Below are 27,318 nucleotides of genomic sequence, written 5' to 3' on the forward strand. Positions count from 1 at the left end.
GATTCTGGCAGGTGTCAGCTATGAGAAGGCATGATGGGAATAACATGTTAGGTTTGGAAAGTTTGCCTGCTAGGTAACAGCATGGCAGTGCCTCAGACAAGAAGGAAACAATGAAGAGGTGCAGTGCATTAGGTACTTAGGCATCAGCTCATTTATTAATTACAGCCATGTGTGGTGACAGGCTCTGTTCCCATTTTACATATGCAACCGACTGGCCCAACACCATGAGCTAATAAGACAGACTTGATCTGTGTGACACTCAAAGCCAGTGCTCTCAGCAGTGCATCATACTTCTAGCACATTCTCAAGGTTTGTAAAGCATGAGTCATTCACTTTGAATAGAGCCAAGACAAAGTAGGCTCAAAGGCGAGGAACATTAAGCTGCCCTTTTGGAAAGAATTGAAACCACTTACAGCAACAGAGAGCTGAGTTGGTTGAAAAGAGTCTGATGGCTGATTTCCCTAAAAAATGCAACAACCCCACCCTCCCCACCAAAAAAGCCCAACAAGATCCTATACCAAAAGATAATAGAAATTTATTTTGAATTTTAATACAAAGAATACAAACCCCAGTTTCTCAAAGACATCAAATTATTTTTCCATAACTTTTTCTTGAGAACACTTAAGCTGGCAGGTAAAACTCATATAAAAAAAAGTTATGCAGACTGAATCCTGAGGATTGTGTATGTGGCTATCACTAATTGTACCATGTTTTCCCAAACCATCTTTTGGAGTTTAGAAGAGATTGTACCAGCATGCACTGAGCAGTAGTGACTGTTCCATCCTAAATCCAGTAAGCCATCTCTGGCTGCACTTTTACCAAGGACCCCAGCTGAAAGCACAGATACCACAGTACGTGAAAGGTACTGTTACATATCACTAGGGTCAGGGGTTCTGAAATCTTACCTACCAAACTCACTGTTGTTGCTACAGCAACCACTAGGGCAATTTGCAAATAGAATCGAGTACAGGATAAACCAAGGGTCTGTGATACAGGCTAAGCATCCCTTCAAAGGTGTAATAGTAAAGAGGAAACTTAGAAACTACGTCCATTAGTATGGGTGACAGGAAAGTGATGGGCATTAAATGCAAAAAGAACCACTGTGCTGCAGCTACTTGAGGCTGAAGTGTCAAGGTCAAAAGCATTCCCAGGGGAAAAGTCTGGGCCAGACCAGATGTGGGTCTCCTCCAGCAAGCCTTGGTTCTCTGATTCTTGGCTTCAGTTGAGTGGAGGTCACAGTGAATGAGCCCTCTTAGTAGGAAAGCTTCCAGCCCTTTGCTGTAACACTGACTACAAACTCAAAATCACCTACAAGTGAACAGGTGGTCTGTAATGGCAGAGGATAAAGGGGATGCTTCTGCCACAGTCCCAACCCAGCATGAAAGAATCCGCTAACACTGCATGTTCAAAAGCACCGCAAAGCTAAAGCTTCCCCATAGCCTCAGGAACTAAAACCGGTCAAGCCACACTCACTGAAACACCATTCCTGCTGAGTTAATCTCAGTAACAGCAACTGTCAAGTGAGCCATTCATGGGGCCTTTAAGTCTCAACCCCTTGGGATAGAAAGAACATATGAAGAAGTGGAGTAACCGAACCAAAACACTGTCCAGCCACAGTGACAGTGACCTTTGGGATAAGAGCTTCAGTGTTTCTTTAGGCCACATCAGGTTCTACCCAGAAACTTGGTTTGGGGTACACCTTCTTCCCCAGGTCTGGGTATGGTGTGTCCTACTGATGAGATGTGGCCAGAAGTAGTGGATGATGGCTGCTTTCTGGGGTTACAGTTGTAGCTGGAGGTTGTGGCAGTCCCAGTACTTGGTTTCAGTGATGAGGGATGAGCAGTGAGAAGGCTGAGTCCCTCACCAGCAGGTCAGCTGATAGCTGAATGGAGTAAAGCCCTGAGAGGGGAAGGCATTAAGCAGGGTCGCCATCCTCAGGCTGCTTCTGCCCATCAAAGCCTGTGTTCTGGCCACAAAAGCTGCATTCTGGCAAGAAGTGGGGTGAAGATGTGAGCTGGTGAACACCAAGCTCTACATGCAGGTATAGACACTGGCCCCTTGAAGAGTGGGGTGTGCAGATGCCTGTTTCAGCTGGAGCTGGGCAGAGGTGACAGGGGACCTGGCCTCTGAGGCTTCATTCCAGCTTTTTGGTTGGCACCCGGGTCCGTGCGATGATTATGGGCACCAGAGCCAGGCAGCCGATGAGAGCAGCCCACAGCGGTCGGTAGAAGAGCCAGCCAGCAGCCACAGTCAACAGGGTCAGCGAGGTGGCTACGCAGAAGGCAAAGGCTTTCAGGCCAATGTTGACCAGGTCTCGGAAGACTGGAAACCAGTCCACTGTGGGCAAAGAAAAGGCCATGAGTCCCTCAGGACATGGTGCTCCCTGCCCTAGACTGCTCCTCTCAGCTGTTCCAGGGAGGAAAGGATCAACACGGTGCCCAACAGCCTCACTGGCCTAGGATGTCCAGAGGACGAGAAGGTCAGCAAGCTGGTATCCACAACTATTTCTGCTCAGCCCAGTCCCAAGCGTGGGTGTCTTGGCCCTTCAAAGTCCATGCTGAGGCCACTGAAAAGACACCCAGAATACCCTCCCTCCAATGCTAACGCTCTACACTGCTCAGTCAGAGCTGGAGCTCTAAGCCACTGTGCCAAGCCTGCAGAGGAAGCACGTGGCGTGCAGCAGGTCACTCTGACTGATGGACAGGGAGGACCACACAGGCTCTGCCGGAGCTCCCCTTATCCCTCCACAACGCATCTGCCCTACCTGCCAGCATGCCTTCAATGGAAGAATTAGGATCACAGATAGGGCTTCTCAAAAATGGTGGGGACCGAGACACAGGGATTGCCCTGTCCTCAGTCCTCAGTCACATGGCCAAGATAGTTCTGCTTAAATTCTGATACTTCTCTGTCATGCCCACAATGTGGCTGGAATTTATGAGCATACCTCAGTTGTCTAGGGCCATCTGTAAATGAGGAAATCACCCTCAACCCCCAACACTTGCTGCCAATCTGGGATGTGCTCCAGCCACACCTCTCCCCAGTCCATAGACCTAAGTCGGGGAAGGGTTTCTGCTGGCACCACAAGAAGGCTGGATGGGGACACACTGGGGCAAAGGCTTGGGTACTGAGTCTCCCTGAGCAGGCTTTTATTCTGCATGGACAATATCAGCCTGGCACTCTAGGTCCTGAACCAAATTGGGACACTTAAACTTAGGTTCCCTGATGCCAGACTTAGGGCAAGTGAGCAGCCCCTCCCCAGGCTCCAGATGTACTAGCTACTACAAACCTGACCTGGCTTTGGAGGGTGTTTCCAAACAGGAAACTCCAGAGCAAGGGCAAGAAAAGGAAGCCCAGGCATGGGTATCCATGACTCTGACTTGAGGGATTTCAGGTGTAGATCAGTTCATAGCACAGGCTGGCAAGCCTCCTCCCCAGAGCTGTCCAGTTATGGAGTAAGAGATGAGCAGAGCTGGCCAAATCATGGAAACTGGACCAGCCTCCCACCCCTCAGCAGGTGTGAACATCCTGTCCCTCACACCTGCCTTTCTCTGCTATTTGTCTTAAAGCTACTGGGAGAGGTGGGGCTTGGGGAGGCGGCACATAGAGACAGGCCAGATGTTGGTATCTTTCTCAAGGATCCCATCAGGCTGAAAGGCTAACCAGTGCAGTCTGATGAACACAGGGCCTCAAGAGGAAAGAATGGCTTCTGCATGTTCCTCACTTACCCAGGGTATAGAGGATCCGTGTCATGAGGTTGAGGCCCATAAACATGGCCATCCATCCAGCCGCCCGCAGGCCCCATGTCTTCATGGAATTGCTCTTCTGTTCTCTACGAAATACCTCCTGTAGGACAAGGTGGCACGGTGTCAGGACCCAGTCACCAACCAGCAGCGTGGGTCCTGGCGGTGCAGATTGTTAGTCATTTCCTTACAGAGCACATGGAGACAGGCAAACCTCTCACCTGTGGCTAAGTCTCTGCCTGTCTGGCTCAAGAACATGGAATAAGATCTATGGCCTTAGCACATGGTCTCACCTGGAAGAGGGTCACTGTCCTTCCCACTGCATCTGTCCATATGGGGGCACCTCCCACCCTTCAAGTGGACAGTTTGAAAGTGCATGCTGGTCCTGGGTGAAGCATCAGCCCCCAACCCCAGGTCACTGCTTGCAGCTTCAGGACCCTTGGCCCTGACTCTCCCTCCTACTCTGTAGGCTGTGCCTTCTGACCCCATTGCTGTCTCTGGATTTCTTCCTGGCCTGTAAATGCTGATATTCTTTGGCTGCTTCATTCACTCTGCCCAGGACCCCCATGCACCCCATGGTCCCATGTGCTGAACTTAAACATAACACTACACGCCCAGCACTGCTTTAGGGCTGCACTGCCTCCTAGACATTGTCCCAGCCTCCTGGCATGCTGAGCATTGATTCAGAGCCCCACCCCAGCCTAATTCTCTGTCTTCTCCAAGGCAGCACACGGTCCCACTGCCCACCCACCTACACAAGCCAAAACCTGTCAGTGTGGTCTGTCCGCCCCTCACCATACAAACAAGCTCCGTCAGCTGTTTCTCCACGGCTACCATGATCCACACCATCACTGTTCCTCATGGGGCCCTTACATTAGCCTCTGCCTCGCTGGCCTCCCTGCTTCCTCACCCCACCTTCAATCTCACACAGAACTGCCATGGCCCACAACCTCTGACCCTCCACCTGGGCCTGAGCCACCTATGGTGAGGCCAGGTCAAGTGCACAGTCGTGTGCAGACTGTCTGCCCACAGCTGCCCAGCAGCTCTGCACCTTCTTCCAGTCTTGGCTAAGAGGCAGTTTCTTCTGAGAGCCTTTCCCAGGCTCTGACTGAACAGTATGCCTGTCTAATCTTTAACACAACACACAAAGATGGACATCTGTCTCAGCATTCAGCTGTCACTGCCCTGTGGTTTACAAGCACACTGACCTGACTTAAAATAACCTAATCAAAATCTTTTCTGTTTTACCAAGACAGGAAGCTGAGTGAGGCTCTGAGAGGTTGTGACACAACCCATGGCTTCACCATAGGCCGTTAACTAGAAAGCCATTCTGATATGTCTGTGCTCAGTGAGCAAGTGTGGACTTCATGAACAGCTACCACATGAGATGGGGATGATGATGGTGGTGTTCTTTCAATGTTTCATTTCACAGATGAGGAAATGGGCTCAGAGAGGGTAAGACTTGCTCAAGGCTGGTGAGAGGCAGAGCCAGAACTAGGCAGGAGCTTGACAGGGACCTGTGAGCAGTGCCGTGGTCTGGGCCCCTGAACTTCCAGACACTAGAGTCCCAGCATCCTGACTTTGGGGCCCAGCGCTCTTCTCAATTCTGTGAGTCTGTCTACTTGCCTACATTAGCCAAACCTTTCTTCCTGGGCCTCCTCAGCCACACATCCCACCCACGACCCTCTACAGTTCCAAAGACCTGAGACTGCCTGAGAAGGCTGGAAACCAGGGGCTGGGCAAAGCCCTGGGAGAAAAGGGTTTCCTAATTTTAGAGCAGTTCCTAGGATGACTCACAGCCTAGGCTGGGAGGTGGTAGCCCCACCCTGAGCCTGTAAACCAGGCTCCCCAACAACGGATCGACCACACCCTAACTTGGCCAGGTAAAAGGAGCAGGTAGGGCCCAAACACTATGACCCACTGTGGCTGAAAGGGAGGACAGAGGGCAGCTGAGGTCCCAGTAATAGCAGAAGGGGCGTAACTATGCTCTGAGGCCAGCTGTGCCCTCGGCCTTTTCTGGCTGTTCTGGATTGAAATCCACAAATATACTTAAGATATACAGGGAGGCTCCAGCAGTGATCCCCTGGGTTCACCAGCAAGAGCTAGAATTGACACTTCTCTATTCTAAAGGGGCAGACCTGAGCAATCGCCAGTGCTCCTTTTCAGCACTGGGAAAGGCATGGCCCTTCCCAAATACAGATGGCAAAGGCACACCCAGTGGACTGTGGGACCTGTGTGTAGGTGACTGCCTCATTCACATGGCCCTGATACTACAGCTCTAAAACCTCCACTGATGCCCCGGAAAGAAGAAAAGTTACCTCAGAGTGGTCTCTGTCTTACGGCAATCTTGCTGCCACACTGTCTCCTCTTCTCCTGGTACCCACTGGCAAAGTGAACCCTTTCCTGCCTGACTTGATTATTCTAGGGTGACCTGTTCATTTTGAGGACCTCTACAAAAATGACTTGTCATAGAAGCCCTGGCCATAGAAACTGACCATCTATTAGAAATCCATCATGCTGGATCCTCACTTCCTGGCCTCTTTCTCACTAGTCTCCTCCTCACAAGACTGACAGCCTGAGAGGGCAGTGCCAGTGTCCTCAGTGCCCTGTCACACAGGAGGCTGTTGTCCTGTTTCCTTTTCTTGCCATACTGCATTAGCCTGGACCTCTAGTGGTGAGGCTTCTTAAATAGCACTGAGCAGAAGGGCAGCATGTGCCTGCCCCCAACACACAGGCAGCGCAGCAGCAACTCACCTCAGCTGAGAAGTCTCCATGGTGCAGGAGCAGCAATGTGTCCCCAGACTTGGTGGAGTATGGAATTAGCTGGTCACCCCGCTGCCGGGCAATCACAGTAACCTGATCAGAAAAGTCAATATTGTTAATATTCTGATCCGCCCCTTGAAATCCCACCCCTTGGTGCCGCCCTGCATCCTGACATAAAAGCCTTGGTCTAAGGAAAAACTCCCATCCCTTCCTTTCTCTGTTCCATTTTTCCTCCCACAAGGTGTGCACGCTCCACCTATTTCTCTCTTTCTTTCTGTCTCTCTCTTTCCTATCTTTCTCTTCACCTCTCTATTATAATAAATTCTCCACATGGAAGTGACATCTAGGTTGTGAATTACTGGCTGCCGCCACCATGGCCGCATGTCGCGCATCTGCCCAACAGGTTTCCCTGCACACAAGGGATACCCTCGGGAGTCCCCCCACCATGCAATAATTCATAACATGTCTTAGAGCTGAGTGGGGTGCTCTGAGGGACAGAGGCACAGGGTGAGACCACAGCCCACCCCTCAGACTCCACACCAGCTAGGTGAGACCTGCGCCTTCTCTCCTTGTTTCTACAGGGTACAGTCCCTGGTGCTTCCTGCCAAGCTGCTTCAGGCCAAGTCCCAGGGAGGCACTTAGGATGCAGCCCATGTTGGGGCAGAGCAGAGGTTGGGGCAGACATACACAGGGAAATGGCGTGGACCACATGGCGGCCAGTGTTGCTTGACAAAGTTCCAGCATTTCAAAACTGCAGACCACACTTCTCCCGCACCTTTTACTTTCAATTTTAATGATTCTCCCTATTAATGCCTTTCCCTTTGGGAAATTTTGGGTGAGTTTTGGTAAAAGGTGAAAATGTATACAATGGTAGCCTCTCTAAACAAAATAATTCTTTGGGGAAAAAAAATCTCAACTACTGCAGAACCAGGAATTGCATTGTGCACTCCTAATTATACCAAGAACAGGAAAGTTAGAGATTTATTTACTAGACACACCTGATCCCAAGGATGAAATGCTTACAATTCAGATCCATAGCCTAGGGCCATTAAGGTCAATACGTGTAGAGAAATCAGAATGGCGGGGTGAAATGGGACAAGAATCAGGACTTTCCCTTTGGGAGCTATGAGAGGAACAGGTCCGCAGAGTAAGACCAGGACACAAAGAGACACTATTAGGGAGCAGCTCAGGGCTCCCCGAGGGATGAAAATTGCTCTAATTGTGGTGCAGTGTCTGGTCCCAGAAGGCCTTCTCCCAAGGTCAGGCATTTGGTGTAAGGGTCCCCACTCCCTCAGGAGCTTGAAGAAAGTTCCCGCTTGCTAAAAGGAAGTCACTCTTCTTATCTCTGGCAAGAGGAACTTGTGGCCCTTCCATTAATGTAAAGCTGGTGCCTACTGTCAAGGTCAATGTTAGACTCCTCAACTCCTGCTCTCAAGTCCAACTCACATGCCCAATTTCTCCCATATATGTGCAACTATAGAGTATAAAAGGGGTATTCTTTTTTTCAGTAAATGCCGCTGGCAGCCATCCTGACTGTGTCCGGCCTCTACCCCCAGCCTCCACACATCCTCTTTGGGACCTGAATCCCTGCCACAGCAGGTCTCCAGCAGGAACAGGCCCTGCTGTCCTGGACTGAGGGCTACTTATGGATAGGACTGGTGGTCACAGTGGGCACCAGATGAATGACAACAGATATGTATACCAAGCAACCAGACCAGGCCTGGATCATCTGTACTTTCTCCACCATGGCTGACTGAGCCCTAAGAGTCTTCTGTCTGCCTCCTAGGTCAGGCCCTGGGGTGGCGTTCTGACAGTGTACTATAAAGAATCAAGACCAAGAGCTGTGGCTGGTGAAGGGGCTGCCATGATTGGACTAGCACCACTAGGGCTGTGGCTCCAAGCTTGGGGTCCAAGGGCCACTATGGAGAACACAGACCTCTAAAACTGCCTAAGAGCATGCCTGCTGCTTGTGCACATGAGGCACAAAGCGGTCAGGACATATCCCAAGGTGTGTGGGCCCAGGGAATCAAGACTGGGAAGCAGGTTAGTTACCTACCACATGAGCTGGGCCCAGGTCAGGGTCATCGCTGCTCAGTCCCGCATAAGAAAAGGAGACGCGAACGTCACCAACCTGAGGGTGGAAGAGAGGCGGGAGAGATCAGTGAGGTGATCCAGCACCTGGTTGTTTTGACTCTTTCACAGAGACTGTCCGTCCCTAGGAGGCCTGCCCATCTCTAGTCTCACTGGCCCAGTGTAGCCTGGGTTCAGCTGCTGAACACTACCCCCAGTGCTACTCAGACCCCTGGCCTCTGCTAGCTGAGCTGCCCTTGTGTCCATGTACCTCCGGATACTTAGGGTTTTCACTGTGGTAGAAAAAGTCTCCTCGGCGAATGATGTCCACGTGGGGATCCTCTAGCTTGGACAGGCTCAGGGGCTTGAAGTTGTCAATCTTGTCAATGAGGCCTGAGAGAAGCAGAATGCTCAGAAACCATGGACTCCAGTGAGAACCCCTGCTCTGCTAACCCTGTAGCCTGACACTGTCCTTGATGCCCTCAGACAGCAGGGCCATGTACTACCAACCAGCCTACACCCTCTGGCTTTTGCCTATCTTACCAACCAGCCTACACCCTCTGGCTTTTGCCTATCTCCCAAATGCTGTGGACTTAGTTTTTAGGTAGTGGGTCTCTTACTCACTAAGAGCTGAAGGTGACCTTGACCTTTAGATCATCCTGCCTTCACTCCTCAAGTACTGGATTCTTTCTGGTTCTATGACAGGGTTTCATTATGCACCTCAAGTTAGCCTCCAACTTGTGATACTCCTGCCTCAGTTCTCTGGGTGCTGTGATGACAGGCATGTGCCACCACACCAGCTGCAATGCCCCCTTTTCCAAGTCCATCTCCAGAACTTCCCTGTGTCCAACTCAATCACTAACTCTTCTGGGAAGGCTTTCCCATGCCCTGTCCTGCTAAGCCAGCCTGGCCACAGTTCTGAGAGTGGCCTTGCTTTCTACCATCCCTCTTCGGAACATACTCATCCACGACAAGCCGAGCTCCCTCCACCACAGGCACTAGTTGAGTGGCAGAGCTGCTAGGACAGCTCAGGCTAAGCTTGGCTATCAGGGTCTTAAGCGTCTCCTCTGTCACCTTCCCAGGTTAGGCCCAGAGATGGAACCCAAGCATTACTATGACTCATGGTGCCACCTTAAACCTTGAGGGTTTCTTCTTTCAGTCACAGAGGAGGCTGTGATGTACCTCCTCGTGGGAGAGCTAGATGCCAGGTAGGGCTCACAGGTGGAACCAGAGGTCAGAGGGAGGGAGGGCCTTGTGTGCACTCTTGACTAAGGGCTGCCTGAGGCGGATCTCTGGTGCAATGTCTGCTCAGAACATACATGCACAGAAATATGACAAGGGTGTAGCACCTGAGGTAATTTCTAGAACAATCCAGGCTTCAGAGGAACTGCCTAGAGTGGGGGTTCTACCCCTTAAGGACTCACCTTCCTCTGACCCCAATCCAGAGTATGATTCCAAGATGGGGGCCACCTGACCCTGATACTGACCACCATAGGCTATGGGCCTGCTTGGTATTGGGGTCCTAGGCCTGGAAGAGGCCAAGGGGATGGAAAGGCCTTTGGATGGGCACCTCCCTAGAAGGCCAAAGACTCACCTGCTGAGAGGAAAAACCTCCCAATTTGGACAAAGGGGGCCGTTGCTGTGAAAGACTCCACTGCCATGGCACTGTAGGAGAGAGGAGGGACAGTCAACAATGGGGCACCAGGGTGGGAGCTGTCTGGTCACCTTTGGGTTGTCATGTGCTGGGGACAGTCCCCACCCAGGAAGTGGGCCTGCAAATAGGCACAGTATGACCCCCACGGCTCCTGTTTTCCTCTCTGGCTGAGCACCCCATTCTGTCACCCAGAGCTTCATACTCTCTTACCTGCCCCATCCTATTAGCTGTTGTGGAGTATTACTTTAACTAGGTAAAGATGTGTTACATGTGTTTACATGCAGACTATTACTTTAACATGTAAAGGTGTGTTACATTTATGCTGCATTGTTTAACTATGTTTAAAGATGTGTTGCTGTTTCACCTTACCTGCCTAAGACACCTGATTGGGCTGATAAAAAGCTGAATGACCAATAGCTAAGCAGAAGAGGGATAGGCGGGGCTGGCAGGCAGAGAGAATAAGTAGGAGAAGGACTCTAGGAGAGAAGAAGGCAAGGAGAGAGGGAAGGAGAGAGAGAGGAAGAGAAAGAGGGAGAGAAAGAGGGAGAAGAGGAGAGGGGAGAGGGAGGGGGAGAAGAAAAGAGAACAAAGGGGGAAGAGAGGCCAACAGCTAGCCAGACACAGAGGAAGCAGGGAAGTAGGTCATACAGAAGGAAAGAAAGGTGAAGAGCCTCGAGGCAAAATGTAGATGAAGAGAAACAGGCTAAATTAAGTTATAAGAGCTAGTGGGACAAGCACAAGATAAAGCCAAGCATTCATAACTAAGTCTCCATGTCATGATTTGAGGGCTGGTGGTCTGAGAAAGCCTGCTACAATCAGCCATGAAATGGAAGCTTTCTGGTCCACATACCACTCCCAGCCTGGGCAGTCTCCAAGTACTGACCTTCCTGGCTCAACCTGGACCATGATCTAGCCAGGCCCAAGTGCTACATCACCATCCTCACCCCATGCCTGGCTAACAGGAACAAGGCATTTGGCTGCACTGGACCTCTCAGTCTTTCACCAAACCTGTGTTAACTTGAGGGTCAGCAAAGACCAGGTGTTGATCTGTGCTCTTGACGCCAACACGAGTGTGGTGTTAACACTATATCTCGTGTGTTTACCAACCTGTGGGGCAGAGCTAACTCAACCTATTACTCAGGTTATAAGAAACTGAGGCTGGACCTGCAAGGGTGGCAAGACTGGACTTGGGCCCAGGCCAAGCTCTCACCTGGGGTTTTTGTGGCCAATCTCTCTGTCAAAGTTTTTGCTGTTGACAATTTCTGACCTCCACTCTGTGTCTGCATGAAGAGAAAGAAGGGGCAATTCGGACCAGTTAAGAGCAGTCTCAGCATCCTCTTACTAACAGCCATGACCCTTGGGGAACGGGGTGGCTGCTCAGGCCTCCCTGGATGGTGGGCATGTGGGACTCTGAGGACTGGCACCCAGGAACTGTGCCTGGTGCTTCCACACTTGCTCACAACCCCATTGTGCTGCCCATCACTGCTAGGGTGGAAGTCCCATGTCCTGGGGACTGGCAGAGGCCTGGAGGGTCCGGGACTCACTGTAGGAGTACTTGGTCTCTTTCTTCACCTGTCCATCCTCCGTGTACTCACTGCAGAAAAAGCATAGGCAGCAGGAGTCAGTGCAGGCACCCAGGGCCCTCTGCTCCCGAAGTGTCTGAAGTAGCCTCAAGGCCCAGCTCCCCACATGGAATGGAAGCCTGGTGGGCTCAGGAACAGACACTCCCCAGCCACCATGGAACAGGCACTCTCTCTGAAGGCCTGCCTGGAGGGACATGCTTTCTCAGCTTAGCTGACACACTTCAGCTGGTTCACCCAAAGGCATCTAGCCTTGGGCTCAAAGAGATATCCACCTGCAGCCTCTGGGAGAACCCAGGGTGGCAGGGGATCTGCTCTAGTATTTCTTGATTACTTCCACCCCTTATGGGCCATGTAGTTCAGGTGGGGTTGTGTCAGATTCGGGTTCCAGGTGACCCCCTCTGGCCATTGAGAGCCTGCCCTGGACCTTCGGATAAGCTGTGAGTTAATTGGGAAGTGACCTGTGTCCTCTGTGAGAGGATGGCCTAATGCAGGAAAAGTGTTGGGAGGCCACACTAACCCTAGTGACACCATTTGAGCCTAGACTGTCATGCCTTGGGCTGTGCACCCTGGAATGTCCAGGTAAGTAAGCTGAGCAGCTCCCTTCCTGCTTTGGCCCACTCTGCACTAGATTATTGTCACCTCCAAATAGAAGGTCACCATGCACTAATGCTGGGGTTTGACACTTTTCTGATAGGCAGACACTATGCTCTGAATTTGGTTAAATGGCATCTACATGAAAGTCACTCCCCTTTATCTTAACACCTGAGCCCTTCGTGCCCTCCAATCCCTCAATACCTGGCTCCTTACCTGGACTCTTCTGTCTCCACCCACTGATACATCTCCACATGCCGCCGCAATTTCACAGCTGGAAGATGGACCCCATAGTTTGGGTCAGACAAGAGCTTCAAAAAGAATCAAACAAACAAGAGTAAAGGCCAGACTCAGCAGTCCAGAGTCCCCAGCCCAGAGCAGCCCAACTGCAAGAGAGATCAAGATGGGCAGGACTGGAAGTGAAGGAGACTAGCATGAAGCTGCCAGACTCAGCTCTCAACACAACGCCCATGACCCTGAGCTCAGACAACAGCCAAGCTCCGATCATCAGACTGTGTGCTAACTATAATTTGATATGCTCTCACCACATGACTGTGAGACTGTTGTCATTAGCACAGGGGACACTGTGACTGGGAAGTGACTTGACCACACAGCCACAGAGGGTACAATCACACCCATGTGGGTCTCTGAGGCCCAACTCAAAGCCATCATAATTGGGAACTGCCACACAATCACCCAGCCTACCTTGGAAGTCCGCAGGGCCCCGATGATGTGTACCAGCCTCCCTTCATTCTCCGGAGCTACACTGTGGATGCTGTCTGGGGACACCACAAGTGACAGCCCCTCTGCAAGAGAGGTGGCTGTCTTCAGTGCGCGGCCCTGTCAGAGGGTAGAAAAAGGGATTTCAACAGCTCGGGCACTGCTTGACACCTTGCTGTGGGCACAGAGAGGGATGGGCCTCAGCAAGCAGAGATGGTGAGGTCTAGCAACTGCAGAGTCAAGCCTGGAACCCAGGATTCCTGCTTCCCCAGGCAGACCCCGCCAATCTCAGACTGCCCTAAGTTGGGAACAGCTCTGTGTCTCCCTGTCCTGTACTAGTCCTGTGCCTCCACTTGCTCTGCCTTCCACTCTCCAAGCTCCCAATCCATGTGGCTTACAAAGGCCAACTGGAACCACTGTCCAAGTCATGTGATCCAGGACTGGCCAACCAGGTGTGTTCTTAGCTTAGCTGCCACTTCAGCTGTCTCACCCAAAGGTGCCTGGAGCCTCTGGGAGAACCCTGGGTGGCAGATGCTTTTCCAGCATCTCCTGATTACTCCCTTCCCCTCACAGGCCATGTGGGGATGAGTCTGGTCCTGGTTCAAAGAACTGAGTTGAGACCTAAGCCAAGAACCTGAGAGAAAGTGTACCTTCTGCTAAACTGACTTAAAAAGGCATGGTTCCTCTATTATCTCAGAGTCTAAGCTGCTTGGATATGAGACTGAAATTGCCCCAAGGGAAGGGGCTGCCCCCCAAAAATGTCACAACAAAGAGGCAGAATCCAGCATGAGTGCCCGAACACAACCATGCCTGAAGCAGGTTTTCAGGTGTGTGAACTGACTCACTGGCCCTCTGGCTTACACTGAGGTGTGTCACAGTAGAAAGAATTCTGAATTCAGCACCTTGCCCTCCTGTAAGAGCTAGGCCTTCTGCTTTGGAGCCCAGCCACTGGGCTCCGCACCTTCCTTACCTCATTGGTGAAAATTAAGTAGAAGGAGAGTAAGAAGGTCATGAGTCCCACGAACATCCCACCGGAAGTCTCACTCAGCCGCTCCAGGAAGCCTGGCTGGGGGTCAGAGGTCACTTTGACATGTTCTTTCCTACTGCCGATACTGGAATACTGAGGAGGAAATTGATAGTTTGATGAGTTTTGAGAAATGATTTTGGCTTCCCTGAAGGACCCCTATTCCCCAGACACTGGGGGACAGTTCTACTTTGGCAAAGAATTTCTGGGCCATAAGTCCAGCATATGTTAAAGACACCAACAAGGTATTTTAGAAATGTACTTTTAATTAAATCTGAGAAGTAATGGCTGGGTTTCCTGAGGACTGTGCTGTTCTGTGAGGTTGGAAGAGTGGTAGGTGGCCTTTTGGGCAGTGAGGTCACAGCTCTAAGAACTACCAGGAGGCTGTGCTGAGTGTCTAGTGAGAGGTGGGCACAGTGCTGGGTGCACCTTCCAGCTAGGGCATTGAGACAGGCTACTTGGAGGAGGGGCATAGAGGCAGACCTCAGGACAAGGGTTCCCTCAGCAGGGGACTGTGGAGCAATGGTGTGGAGTGGCATCCTGTCTGCTCTGGCTGTGGAGGGCTGGTAGAGAGACAGAGCAGATGGGCATGCCCGGGCAACATCCAGTAGGCCACAAGCCACAGGACAGTGGAGCAGGCTTTGCCCAGCTTGCTGTTGCCAGAAGTATGTCTAGAGCTTGTCACCAAAAGCAGAGACTGAGCCTGAATCCTGGCTCTGCCACCCACTAGCTGTGGGCCCTCCATTTCTTCACGGGTAAAGTGGAGGTGAACATTCAATGTTTGGGGTGGTGGCTCAGTGCCTGAGCCTCACAGGCACCTGTGGGAGTTACAGCGAATAGGAACATTATCAGATTTCTCCATAACTGAAACTGGGGCTGCCACCCAGACTGTGGGTGTGGATGAAAGTCACAGTAATACAAAGTGGTCACCAGGCAGGCACCTCAGAGAGCCAGGTCCCTTCCTGCCCAGGGTCAGAGGATGGATTTGAGTTGGAGTCTGTGAGGACAGCGGATGTCACTTCTAGCTCCTCTCCACTGCTGGCTCAGGCCTGCTGAGGACACCCACTGAACCCAGAATGATACCATCCGAAACTCAGTGGAGACAATCACTGCAGACAAGAAGGCGACCATCAGCCAGGCCAGCCATGAGCCAGCTCAAGGCGGAAGAGGCTACCACTGCCCCATTTCACAGATGAGGAAATCAAGACTCATTGCTTAGGATATCGGCCCAGATCAATTCCTTATATGAGTGGGTGTTCAAACCCAGGCAGATCTCTCTGCCCTAGACTGTCTTCCTCATCACTTAGCTGTAATGTGAGCTTAGCTGTGATGTAAACTGAACAATTAGAGGCAGAAAAAGGAGACCTGTGTTCCCCCTGCTCTTCCTAAAGCCCAGGAGAAAAGGAAGAGAGGTCAGGAGGATTTCCCTCCAGCTGGGGGAGGGTTGAGATGGAAGATACACCATAGTATGTATGTGTATGTGTCTAATTACACTTCTAGCACACTGGGCTCAGAATCAACAAGCAATGAAGCAATAGGTGGAAATTGGCACACCAGGGTTGGGATTCCAGCTCTGTTGCTGTGTGAGCCTGGTAACATGCTGTACCTCTCTGGTCCTGGTTCTCACGTGCTGGTAATACCTACGTGATGGGACAGTCATTATGCTGAATTCAGGAGTCTCTGCTCCAACCTCTGTCTTAAGATTTCTTGCTTACCCTGCCTAGTGGCTCAGCTATAATATGGATGCTCTGGTACTCTGTCCCCCAGGCATGACACAGCCACTGCCATCTTGAAATAAGAAGGGCTTTGATTATCCACATGAGCCCCTCACATGATCAGGCATGTTCCCTGGAAGAGTGGATGAGGGTCTTTATACCCTCAGCTGAGATTCCAGCCACTCACCTCCTCCTGTGTCTCTCACCCCCAGCAATATGGAGTACTGCTAGAGTACACAGGAGGCAGAAGGCTAACTGAAGGGGGGTTGGGAACTAAGGGGACAACACTCCATCTATGCAGCTTTCCAGGGGTGATCACCCATGTTGATGTGGGACTTCAGTGATGTAGCTCTTTGGGGGTTACCTATGCTCCTGCAAGTACACCCAATAACCTCCTTGGTTCACCAAGATGGAGTTGGTGGAATTGTTCCTTTGGTTCACGGTTATCCTGTCTGACTGACTGAATGTTTGTTCAAGTCTTCCCAAGAAAGCAATGTAACAAAGGATGGACAAAGGCATGGCTACTGAAGATATCCCATTGTGTCTATATTTATTGGAGTGAGAGTCAGACCCCAACACACCCAAGATGGTCTCTGCCTACCAGGACTGTGTGTACGAGCCTGTAAGTGTGCCTTTTTCATGGGTTAAGTACTTCCCATGTGCCAGGTTCTGTGCCTAGCCATCTCCCTCAAATTTCAAAGTAACTGATCCCATGAAAGAGTGAACCCAGAGAAGTTAGAGTGGAAGAGTTTGGATTTGCCTCTAGGCTTGACTCCAAAGCCTACCCTCATCACCTTCCCAGGCTGGTGCTGTAGCATAAGCTGGCTTAGAGCCCCCGGGCAGGTGTCTTCTGCTGGGGCACTGCAGTACATCATGATGATGATGCCAGGTGCCAGCGGGAGTCCACCTGCTCCTGTTAGGCTGGTCTACAGGTTGCCTTCTCCTCTGGTTCCAGTGCAGCTTTCCTGACCTCTGGTTCTCCTCCCCTTCCAGGGCCTGTCAATGTGCCAAACAGCCATTGCTTGGGCAGTGGGTGACACACACTCTGGCCTTTTGGGAGATGCAGGAGGCCAAGAATAGGTTTGCCGGACAGAGGAGAGGCCGGGGGAGAGGGTGTAACAGGTCAGAGGAGGGTGGCGATGACACTCTACCAAGGAGGGAGAGGGGATGTGCCTAGGGTTGGCAGCATTCCTGAGCTGGCTTCAGAGGCGCTTTCGCCAGAGGCAGTGGTGAGTCACCAGCTTCTCCCACACCCAGTCCCCAAGTAAGTGGTGCTGCTCCGCTTGTTGAATGAATGCTAGGATTCACTAGTAAAGTTCTTAAGGACTAGTTGCAGTAGGAAGAAGCCAGAGACCTGCGGGGTGCATGCGGGGAGACTATTCTCAGCAGGGTTCTTTTATCAAATAAGAGCACCAGGGACCAGGCGGTAGAGAAAAGCCTCCTTCTCCTGGTCATGCAGCCAGGCTCCTCTGGCTACAGTAGCATCACAGCCTAGGAGTACACACCCCCTAGGGCACGGAGGCCAGAGCAGCCTTTGCTGGACAGCTCCACCTGGGTGGGATCGCCTCTCCAATCTGCCCACCGACGGACACTTTCCCCGCGTTTCATAACCCCAGGGGCCCAGGCAGAAACTAGGACTGGAAGGAGCAGCCACGCACTAGCGGACTCGACTAAGGGGAGCGTCCGACAAACGCGAGGCCTGATGGTGAAAGGACAGACGGGAGAAAGCGGGGAGGTCAGGGCCGCCGCACCCACTAGAGTGGCATCGACGAAGGACCCAGCGTGAACCCGGGGAAGAAGCGGCCCGGATGATGGTGTGGCCCGGGGACCAGGAGAAACTCACGTTCGCGGCCATGGTGGGCCAGGCTCGCCTCCGCAGTCTCGCACTGCTCTGCTAGGAATTGGGCTGACGACCGGAATGCAGAATGCGGTGACCTCCTGTCTGCCACAGAGCTGCAAGACTCCGCGTGGAATCTGGGACCTGGCGGTACTCAGGACAAGAGTTACCGCCCCACGGGTAGTAGTCTGCGCCCCCGCAAGTTGTCTGCGCGTGCGCATCTCGAAGCCTGCTGGGAAATGTAGTCCGCTGTGGGACACTTTCGCCACAAAATTGCAACACACCCATTACTTCACTGATGCGCGTGCGTGCTGCAAGATTTCTGGGAATTGTAGTACCCGCCTCGGTGGAGGGGCGCAGGGACTGCTGGGCAACGTAGTTTTCGGCTGAGGAGCGGCGCTGGTGCTTAGTAGGCTTGGAGGCAGGCGCGCGGCGGGCAGGCCTGGAGGGGGCGGGTCCGCGCGGGCCTCAGTGCCTCCCGCCAGGCTTGAGGAGAGAAGGGAGGTCACGGCGTGAAGGTGTATCCGCTACGGCCGCCCCGGCTGTCTTCGAGAGCTGCGAGCGTCGGGAGCAACCATGTCCTACTGCCGGCAGGAAGGTGGGTCGGGCGCTGCCATGGAGACCGGTCGGGCGCGGGCCTGCCAGAGACACGCGGTGGCGTGGTTTCCACAGGGCGGCCGTGGGCCCATCGTGGGCCTCACGCGGCGGTTTCCAGATGAGAAAGTAGAGGCTCCGAGAGGAACGAGGCTGGTCCAAGGTCACCGTGAAACTCAAACCCTGGCCTCCGAGGCCTCACGTGGGCCCCGCGAGTGCGGAGCGCGGTGTATCTGGCTGGAAATGGGGGACTGTTAGGATCAGTCCCCATCGTCCCTAGCACGCCCCACGTGTTTGTACCCCGCACAGGCTTTTTGACTATCCCGGAAAATTCCTGCTTGGGCAGGAGTGGGCTGTGCTGCGTGGTGAAGTGCCACTGGCCCGAGTATTTATTGAGCTCCTCCTGTATACCAGGCACTCTTTAAACTTCACGTAGCGACCTTTGTAAGTCGGGTTCTGTTCTTGTGCACGTTTTCTCAGACAGTAAACTGAGACGGGTCACGGTCAAGAAGCCCTAGTACCAGTGGGGAGCCCTCTGTTAAAAGCCTTCCTTTCTTCCGCCTCTAGCCACGTTGAGGACCACTCACTTCCTCTCCCTGTTACCTGTAGGCAGCAGCCCTAGTCTGCGCCATGGTGTGTTTTATTTTGTGTTCTGACAAATAAAGCTTGCCTGGAGGAGATCAGAGGGCAGAGCCAGCCACTAGTTAACCGTAGAGGCCAGGCAGTGGTGGCGCACACCTTTAATCCCAGCACTTGGGAGAGGGAGGAAACGGGAAGATCAGGAGTTCAAGGCCACCCTGGGCTACAGGAGATTGAACTAGTCTAAAATAGAAACAGACAGACCGTTAATCCCTGCACTAGATGGGTGAGCTGAGCCGAGTGGTGGTGCTGGTGCTGGTGCTGGTGGTGGTGCTGCCCGCCTTTAATCCCAGCACTAGGTGGATAGAGACAAGATCTCGCCCCATTTGGCCCCCCATTCTGGATGGAGGTGCCTGCTGCTCTGATCTTTCAGCTTTCACCCTCGATATCAGACTCCCGGTTTTTATTGTTAAAACTAATTAGGATTGTGGGCTTCACCATGGCCTCCCGGCACTAACTGGCTCCTTGTGTCTAAGCGGCCAGCCAACCCCTCCAGGCCCTAGTTCCCAGTCTTGTAAATTCAGAGAGAGGTTGGCCCTCATTTATTGTGGTATTCACACAGCATGTGCCCAGGGCAGGAATGGGTTGGAGGACTCCTGGGAATACAGAGCTACAGAGAGACTTGGGTCATCTAGAATTTTAGGATGAGTAGGCCAGCTTCTTCACTGTAAGTCTAGGGAATCTGAAGGGTAAAGGAGGAACTAATCCACCCAAGGCCATACATCGAGTTAGAAGGCCCAGGCTACATGGCACAGCCCTTTTCCTCCTACTCTAGAACCCCCCTTCCCAGCATCATAGTTGACTGACATCTCTCCTGAGGACTATGTCTGTTGGTTAGCACTTGGTGTCCCTTATACAAAAGCCATCTCCCAGCACTGTTAGGCAGGAGATTCTTGTCATGATTTTTGTTTCCTTCAAGTCTAGTGTCTGAAAACAAACGAGTCCGAGTCTAGTTCATCAGTTGGCAGGTTGATGTTGAGTCTTTGGGAAAAAGAGGCTGTGCAGGTAAACACTGCCTGCCTCTTGAAGGGTTTACAGGCCTCAGCTTCTCCAGGAAGGAGGTTGGGTCCATTCGCTGCTACTACAGCATTGAACCTGTCTTTGTGGTTTGAAAGATAACCATTGTGTGTGTGTGTGTGTGTGTGTGTGTGTGTGTGTGAGAGAGAGAGAGAGAGAGAGATTAGTTTTTTGTTTGTTTGAAATAGTCTCACTATGTGCTGCAAACTCAGAGATCTTCTTCCTCTCAAATACTGGGATTAAAGGTATAGTCCCTTACCTCTGAGCTTTGAGTTCAAGGCCAGCCAGGGTTACATAGTGAGATCCTGTCTCAAAAACAAACAACAACAAAAATAAATAAATAAAAAGAAATACTATGTAAGGCCTTAGGTGACCATGCTACGTTATTCTTCCAGCCTCATGTTTTCCCACTTGCTCCTCAGCTGCTCTGGCTATGCCTTTGTCGGGTGCTTTCTCCCTCCAGGTCTTCCCTGATACTTTGTGTCTTCATAAACTCTGAAATTATTGTTGGCAGGAGGACAGGTATACAGTGGGTGCTCAGGATTTAGTAGAATGACCCCAGGTCCATGCCTATTCTCTGTTCTAAGCAAATGGTTGTCTGGACACATGTATGTCAAAGGTCCATAGGTCTCAGGTTGACTGACATTCAGGGAGTCCCATAGAGTGGGTGAAGCCTCACTTGGCCTTGTGCTGCCAGTGTTTCTCTGTCAGTACCTGCCCTCTTCTGTTTCTATTGCAGACATTTTGATGCCAGCCATTGGGCATGTAGTAATGAGTAAGTGACACTCTGTGTCTGCAGAGTAAGAAGAGGTGGCATTAAAGCACTCCCAGATGGAAGGATGGATAATTACTGTCTGCTAAGCACTAGGGACAGTGCTGAGACAGTGTACTGAAGACTGGGAGGTTGCCAGGGCCTTGAAAACCATTTCAGATGCAGTTTCCTTGAAACTTTCCCAGTCTTTAGACCTCGGGAGAATGGACACTGAATTCCTAGGGCCACCTTTTGCCTTCACGCTTCACTTGGCCTTGAGTTCCTGATCCTGCCTCTACCTCTGTTGGGACTGTAAGTTTGGGCTACTCTGCCTCGTTATTTAGTTCGGGGGATCAATCTGGTTTTTGTGCACACACTCAGCAAGCATTCTACCACCTTGGGGATGGTCCCAGTCCTTTTAAACTCTATCCTAGCCCCAGATGGAATCCAGACCCAAGAATCGTTTGTTTTTCTTTCTGAAGACAGCCCCTGTCCCGGTCAGTTTTCTTACGTGTGTCATAGTCAGTGCTGACATCCCAAGTCCTAATATCAAGCAGAAAGTATTGAAGGTTTATGGACATAGTTCCTTTCCTTTTTAAAAACTTTTTCTTTTTTGCATGGAAATGTTTTGCCTGCTTCGCCTTTCAGGAGAGGAGAGGACACCTGCCTCTGCCTTGATAGGAGGGCTAACAACTCAGAAGTGTGGAAGAATCATCCCAACCTGACTGGCTGTCCGTGTCGGGGAGCCTAGGGCCGCATTGATGTGCCAGAGAGTTGGTCTGGGGTGTGTGTGTGTGTGTGTGTGTGTGTGTGTGTGTGTGTGATCCCAGGTGGTTCAGGGACTTGTCCAAGTTTGTCCCCTTCCCTCTGGCTTATTCTCAGTAGAGGTCACAACTGTCAGAGCTGAGCTGAGAGCTTTATGTCAGGTGCTTTTGCTTAGCACTCAGCAGTTATGCAAATGGCTTTTGGGGGTTCTGGAGCCTGGCCAGAGTCTCCAGGGTCACTAGGCACTCGAACATGGCCCAGTGGCCTTGTTTAGATGCTTTCTCCAGCAGTGGGAAGAGCAACTGTGGTAGGTGCTAAGGCCAAGACTGCCTCTGGGCAGAGAGACCAGGTGGGCAGGGGGACCAGCCCTGTGTGCGAAGACCTGCTCATTGCTACTGTCGGCCAGTGTGTGAGACCTGTCCCTAAACTGTCCTTTTTGCTAAGGTAGCCTCTGATGTTCGCCTTCACTTGCCTCCTCCAGGCCTCTTCCTTGGGTATTCCAGCTCAAGCATGGGCCCAACCCTTTGCCTTACTTTTCCTTCACATGCCTGGACCTGAACTTTCCAAAATATAGGGGGAAAGTGGACACAGCCTTCAGAGAGCCGCCTGTCTGCAGCCTGGCCTCAGCTTTCATAGTAGCTATCTCCCTCAGGGCTACTCACGAAGGGCAGGGTTATTCATACCTGGAAAAGTCTTCCAGTGTGCTCTCTGGGTGAGAGTCTTGAGACCCTAGGTCTCCTGGGCTGACCAGGGTGGGCTGTCAGAAGACTCAGGATTGTCCTTGCACTTTTCCTGGGAGGGTTAGAGATTTCAGACTTTGACCTTTCCCTCCTCAGTTTGGGGCTGGGACTGGGTGGGTCTCAGTTGCCCTTATTGTTATGCTCAGTGCTCAGGTCAGAGGTCAGTAATGTGTGCTGGGGAAAACAGTGTGGGTGCTGGAAAGGCTTGGGTGGGAGGGACTTTGGAGGTTCCAGCCCATGTAAGTCACCACTATGAACAGAAGGCACTGCTGCTCTCCTCAGGAGTGGTGGGTGGGTCAAGGGCTAGCTGTTACCCAGGATCCAGAATTGAACCAGTCCAAGTCTGCCCCCAAGGGACCACCATGGAAACAGATGACACCCTGTGCATTGTGGGTACTGAGAAAGGTTCCACCACAATGGAAATGCCTGATATGTGGCTGCTGTGAATGGGGGGCCAGACAATGGATAGCCAAAATTTGTCAGAGGGTAAGCCACAGGTTGTTCAGGAGAGCTATCCTAGCCCATTGTTTTCTTTCCTTTTTAAAAATTTACTTATTTTTTGCTTTTTGAAACAGGATTTCTCTATGTAGCCCAGGCTAGTCTTGAACTCACTATCCTGCTTCAGCGTCTGAGTAGCTGGGATCATCAGGATTCCTCACAGGGTCACTATAAGGTTTCTGTCAAAGAGGCATGTCTTGTCCCCATACCATTGGGAGGAACTCTAATGTCTAACAGGCCTGCTCCTTGTGTTTTTCCCTGAGGCCTCAGGAGCTTAGCCAGGCCTAAGTAAAAGGGGGGCAGGGGACTGGGAAGGTTGAATTCTGTCCTCTTAGGGGCTGTTTGGGAAGAGGGAAGGAGACCCACTCTGAGGAGTGCTTCATATCTGCCCTTCCCAGGCTCCTTCTCACCATGTCTGACCCTGGATATGCTCTGTCTTTCAGAGGCGGGTGCCTGGTGTCTTTCCCCAGGCTGGCTCTAGAGCCTCACAGCTACATCAGCTGTGGGCTAGGGTCCGCAGGTCACAGTGCTCCAGTTTCCTCCTGGTTGGGAGTTGCCCTCTGGCTCTTCACAAGGGGAGGGTGGGAATGCACTCCTCTTCCCCCTCAGCTTAGAGAGCCAGACATTATACAGTCTTCTCACCCACCACCTGAGTGGAATTCTTGTTCCAGCTGGCTCTCATCAGAAATGACTACTGGGCTGTCTTGTCAGTGATGGGGGACAGATACAGGGGACCGTCTTCAGATTGGCTGTTCTGTGTTTCAGTTCCCTCCAATGAATCCATCTTCTCCAAACCCTAGGGAAGGATCGGATCATATTTGTGACCAAAGAAGACCATGAAACTCCTAGCAGTGCAGAGCTGGTGGCTGATGACCCCAATGATCCCTATGAGGAGCATGGTGAGAGATGGGGGACCCACAGGCACACCCCAGGGGGGGGGGCTTGGTATTGAGCCCTGCTTTCCCACTCTGTCTCCCTTGGCTGTGGACAGATGTCCAGCTCTGCAGTTGCTGTGTCTCCCTCCCAGGGGTTGGGACTGTGCCAAGCCAGCAGGCAGCCGTTTCTTCTTCCTAAAACATTGTCTCTGTTCTATGTATTTGTCCTGACAAGATTAAGAGTGACGGAGTTATAACCGAGGGATGCCCTGTCAGGTTACTGCGATGAGCCCCGCCGTGTGTACCGGCTATTTTGCAGGCAAGAAAGCAGCAACCAGGCAAGCTGCTCCTTCTCCCCTGTTAAATCAGAACTGTCACACACTTCTGGGCTCATCTCCGAATGTAACAGTAGCCCCTTGGACACATGATGTCACTCTCTAGGCTTTGGGCTAGATGTGTAGGTTCTCCAGTCTGTGGGGTAGGTGTATGCAGCCATTCCCAGCCCATATAGTGTCAACAGAACTCAGTTCAGCACAGGAACAAGCGCTTCAGGTGAGACTTGCTGGTGAGTAAGATTGAGCTTAAAGCAGGCAGCCCTGGAGGGCAGGCTTGTGGGCAGGACTTTCAGACCCGATCTAAAGCAGATGCGTGTTCTGGGCAGGACCTTCACCTGTAAGCCAGCTGCCAGGTAAAGGTGAATACCTAGCACCGTGCTGGGCCTATTGGCAAGAGAGTGATAGCTGTGGCTGACCTCAGGCAGCCTTTCTTAATGAAGAAGTGTGAACTCATGGCAGTTCTGGTCCTTTGTTTACCTTGAGTCCACATTAGCTGCACATATGTCAGCTCTGGAGGAGGTGTGAGCAGACCTGTGTCTGCTTGTGTTTAAATGTACTTCTGCACTATGACTGCTAAAGCTGCCATCTTGTGGGAGTGTGTTGTGTGTCCCAGTTCACATTGCACCCTGTCCTATCTGAGGCTCTGAGGACTAAAACAAGGACTTCTGCAGACCTGAGTTGTACTTTTATTTTTGTTTTTAACTGTTTATCATTTTATATATATGGGTACTGCAAATGGAACCTAGGTCCTCTACAAGAACACTTGGGAGTTCAAGGCCCACCAGTCTGCTCTACAAAGCAGACTTCAGTGCAGCTAGGACCCTATCTCAAAACAATAGCTTAAGCTGAGGTCACAGGTATGTGCCACCACAGATAGCATCTGGGGTACAGTTTTTAAATGTCAATCTTCTTTCTTTTGAGAGGTGTTCTGTGGGTTAGCACGTTGGAACCTGCAGTGCCAGCATTATATTCAGCATTGGGAGACCCTCAGAGGTTGCAGGTAGAGGAGTGGGGTTGGGAATCTGATGGGCCTTGCTACTGTCCTGATTTGGCTCTGAAGCCCAGAAACCTGCATTGTCAGAGGGAACACTTCAGTTACCACACAGCTTCATGCACAGGAACTTACTCTGCAGCTGTGGCATTGCTGATGATGAGCTGCCTGCTGACGGGCACCAGCGACGTTTCCCAATGTCCCAAACAGTTGGGGCAGATCAGTGAAGCTTTCAGAGCTGGCATTGAGAGGCAGGATTCAGCCTAGGACTTTGGACACTAGCTCTGCAGCCACGGCTGGGCATGCTGCTGGAGTAAAGGATCACGTGGTATTTCAGTTTGTATAGGCCTTCCTTTCTTCCTTCTTTTCCTGTTTTTGCAGGGCAAGGGTCCTCAACACTAGAGGCACGTGCTCAACTGTTAGCATACTCTGTTTCAGTGGGCTCACAGGAGAACTAACTGCCTTCTGTGTCCATCACGAAGCTGAAAGTAGAACTGTCATCTTGAACCTTTTGGAAAACTAGAGAATTCTGTTTAGATGTGAACAAATTCATAGAAAAAGCCAAAATCAAAAGGAAGAAGCCAGTGTAGTAGCATTTACTAAAAACCCATCTGTAGCCTGACTTTCCAGCTCATTCATAATAAATCACTTAACTTAAAAGTTTGATTTATTTTTTACAGGTTGGGGATCAAACCCAGGGTCTTGTGAATTGCAAGCCTTGCTCTACCTCTGTGCTATACCCCCCACTAGAATCCAGCCCCACTAGTCGAAAAGCTCTTGTTTTGTGTTGTACAACAGGTTTGAAGATCTTTGCTCATCCATCCATTTGCACCACTCCGTAGACTGCGCTGAGCAGAGAGAGGCATGGTGCGGGGCTGTGGGAGGGAGCAGGGCCTAGAGGGTCAGTCAGTACTTGCTCTGGCTAAGGAGATTCCTGGTATTTAAGTCTCAGAGTTCTGATTCTAGTTCTGGGAGGTGGCTAGACAGTAGACCAGAATGCACATAGAGAGGTCATGGGGGATGCCTTCCACACAATAAGGACCAAACAAACATACTCTGCATGTGCAAGATCATAGAGAAGATCCTCACCTTTCCCTTGTCCATCTTCCCGTTCTAGGATTGATACTGCCCAACGGAGATATTAACTGGAATTGCCCATGTCTTGGGGGAATGGCCAGTGGCCCCTGTGGGGAACAGTTCAAGTCTGCCTTTTCCTGCTTCCACTACAGCAAAGAAGAAATCAAGGGATCAGACTGTATAGACCAGTTCCGGGCCATGCAGGAGTGCATGCAGAAGTACCCGGACCTCTATCCCCAAGACGAGGAAGAGGAAGAGGAGGCAAAGCCAGAGGAGCAGGTGGAGGAAACAGCTGCTACAGCCTCTGCAGCCAAAGAACAGGGGTCAAGCTCCTGAAGGCCACAGGACTTGTGCACAATGCCTTTTGGTCACCTCTGTGAAAGCTCTTTCCCTCTATGCACTGTAATGTACAAAATAACTTATTTTAATGATCAAGGGTCTTGGCTACTTGCCATATACACTGAAGAAAAGCGGGGTATATGCACCTATGTCTTGCATAAATCTGTCCTTGAGCATTAAGCTACTGCTGGATATACTCCGTTGTTTGCCCTGGATTTGGCCACTTTGAAATACTTTGCTGAGGCTTCTCAGCAACCAAAAGTTGTTACTCAGGAAAGTTTATCGTGAGAGAGCTGATTTATTCTGACCCATTTTATCCCTTTTGGTAGATTTTACACCTCTTTGGGAAATTAAGTAGATGCCAGAACTCCTTCAAGAGTGTCCATTCCTATTGGAAGAGGTTGGTGGTCATATCCTTGAACTGGAGTGCATGGGGCTGCTGCCTTGGTCCAGGCACCCAAGTTTCTGTGTTAGCTGTCCAGACTCCAAGGTGTCTACAGTCGCTGGCTGGGATTTGACCCTGTGACTCCCAGTCCCTCCTAAGGGAAAGGAGAGGCTTGGTTTTCAGTTTATTGTTTTGCTGTTCTGAAAGCCCTGGTTTGGAGCCCATGTTCACTCAATCCAGTCAGTTGTGATATTGAGGTGGGGACCTAGTTGCTTCCAGAGCAGAAGCCAACAGAGGAAATGTCTGAATGAAGTACTCAATTAAAAAGAAACAATTTCTGTCTGATTTTGAATGTGGCTTTTTACTAGTTAGAAAGTTGTTAGCGCTCTTGGGATGGTGGAGACTGAACATGTGTGAGGATTTATGTGCCAGGCAAGAAGTTTGCTGGGAAGCCACATTCCCAGCCCTGTGTAATTTTGAGACAAGGTCTCACTAAGTTGGCCAAGATGACCTTGATCTTCCTGCATTAGCTTCCCATACATCGTGCTGAGCTACAGATATTTTTCTGTGAAGAAAATAATAAATTAGGAAAAATTAACTAAATTGAAAGTGTTC

General features: G+C 51.2%; 2 protein-coding genes across 2 annotated transcripts; one reads left to right on the forward strand and one right to left on the reverse strand.

Annotated features, from left to right (window-relative positions):
• Positions 1-128: 128 nt before the first annotated feature.
• Positions 129-17,923, reverse strand: Tmem43 (transmembrane protein 43). The gene is made up of 12 exons (XM_036180410.1): positions 17,704-17,923; positions 14,092-14,241; positions 13,107-13,241; positions 12,618-12,712; positions 11,772-11,821; positions 11,438-11,507; positions 10,168-10,238; positions 8,845-8,966; positions 8,560-8,634; positions 6,495-6,596; positions 3,726-3,843; positions 129-2,337 (listed from the first exon to the last, which is right to left on the reverse strand). Exons 1-12 carry the CDS (start codon positions 17,713-17,715, stop codon positions 2,135-2,137), a joined length of 1,203 nt encoding a protein of 400 aa, XP_036036303.1. The 5' UTR covers positions 17,716-17,923; the 3' UTR covers positions 129-2,134.
• Positions 17,924-18,062: 139 nt separating this feature from the next.
• On the forward strand, positions 18,063-27,301 carry Chchd4 (coiled-coil-helix-coiled-coil-helix domain containing 4). Its single transcript, XM_036180411.1, has 3 exons — positions 18,063-18,295; positions 23,502-23,600; positions 26,020-27,301. Exons 1-3 carry the CDS (start codon positions 18,274-18,276, stop codon positions 26,313-26,315), a joined length of 417 nt encoding a protein of 138 aa, XP_036036304.1. The 5' UTR covers positions 18,063-18,273; the 3' UTR covers positions 26,316-27,301.
• Positions 27,302-27,318: the final 17 nt, after the last annotated feature.

The sequence above is a fragment of the Onychomys torridus genome, chromosome 3, assembly GCF_903995425.1.
Source record: "Onychomys torridus chromosome 3, mOncTor1.1, whole genome shotgun sequence".
NCBI lineage: Eukaryota > Metazoa > Chordata > Mammalia > Rodentia > Cricetidae > Onychomys > Onychomys torridus.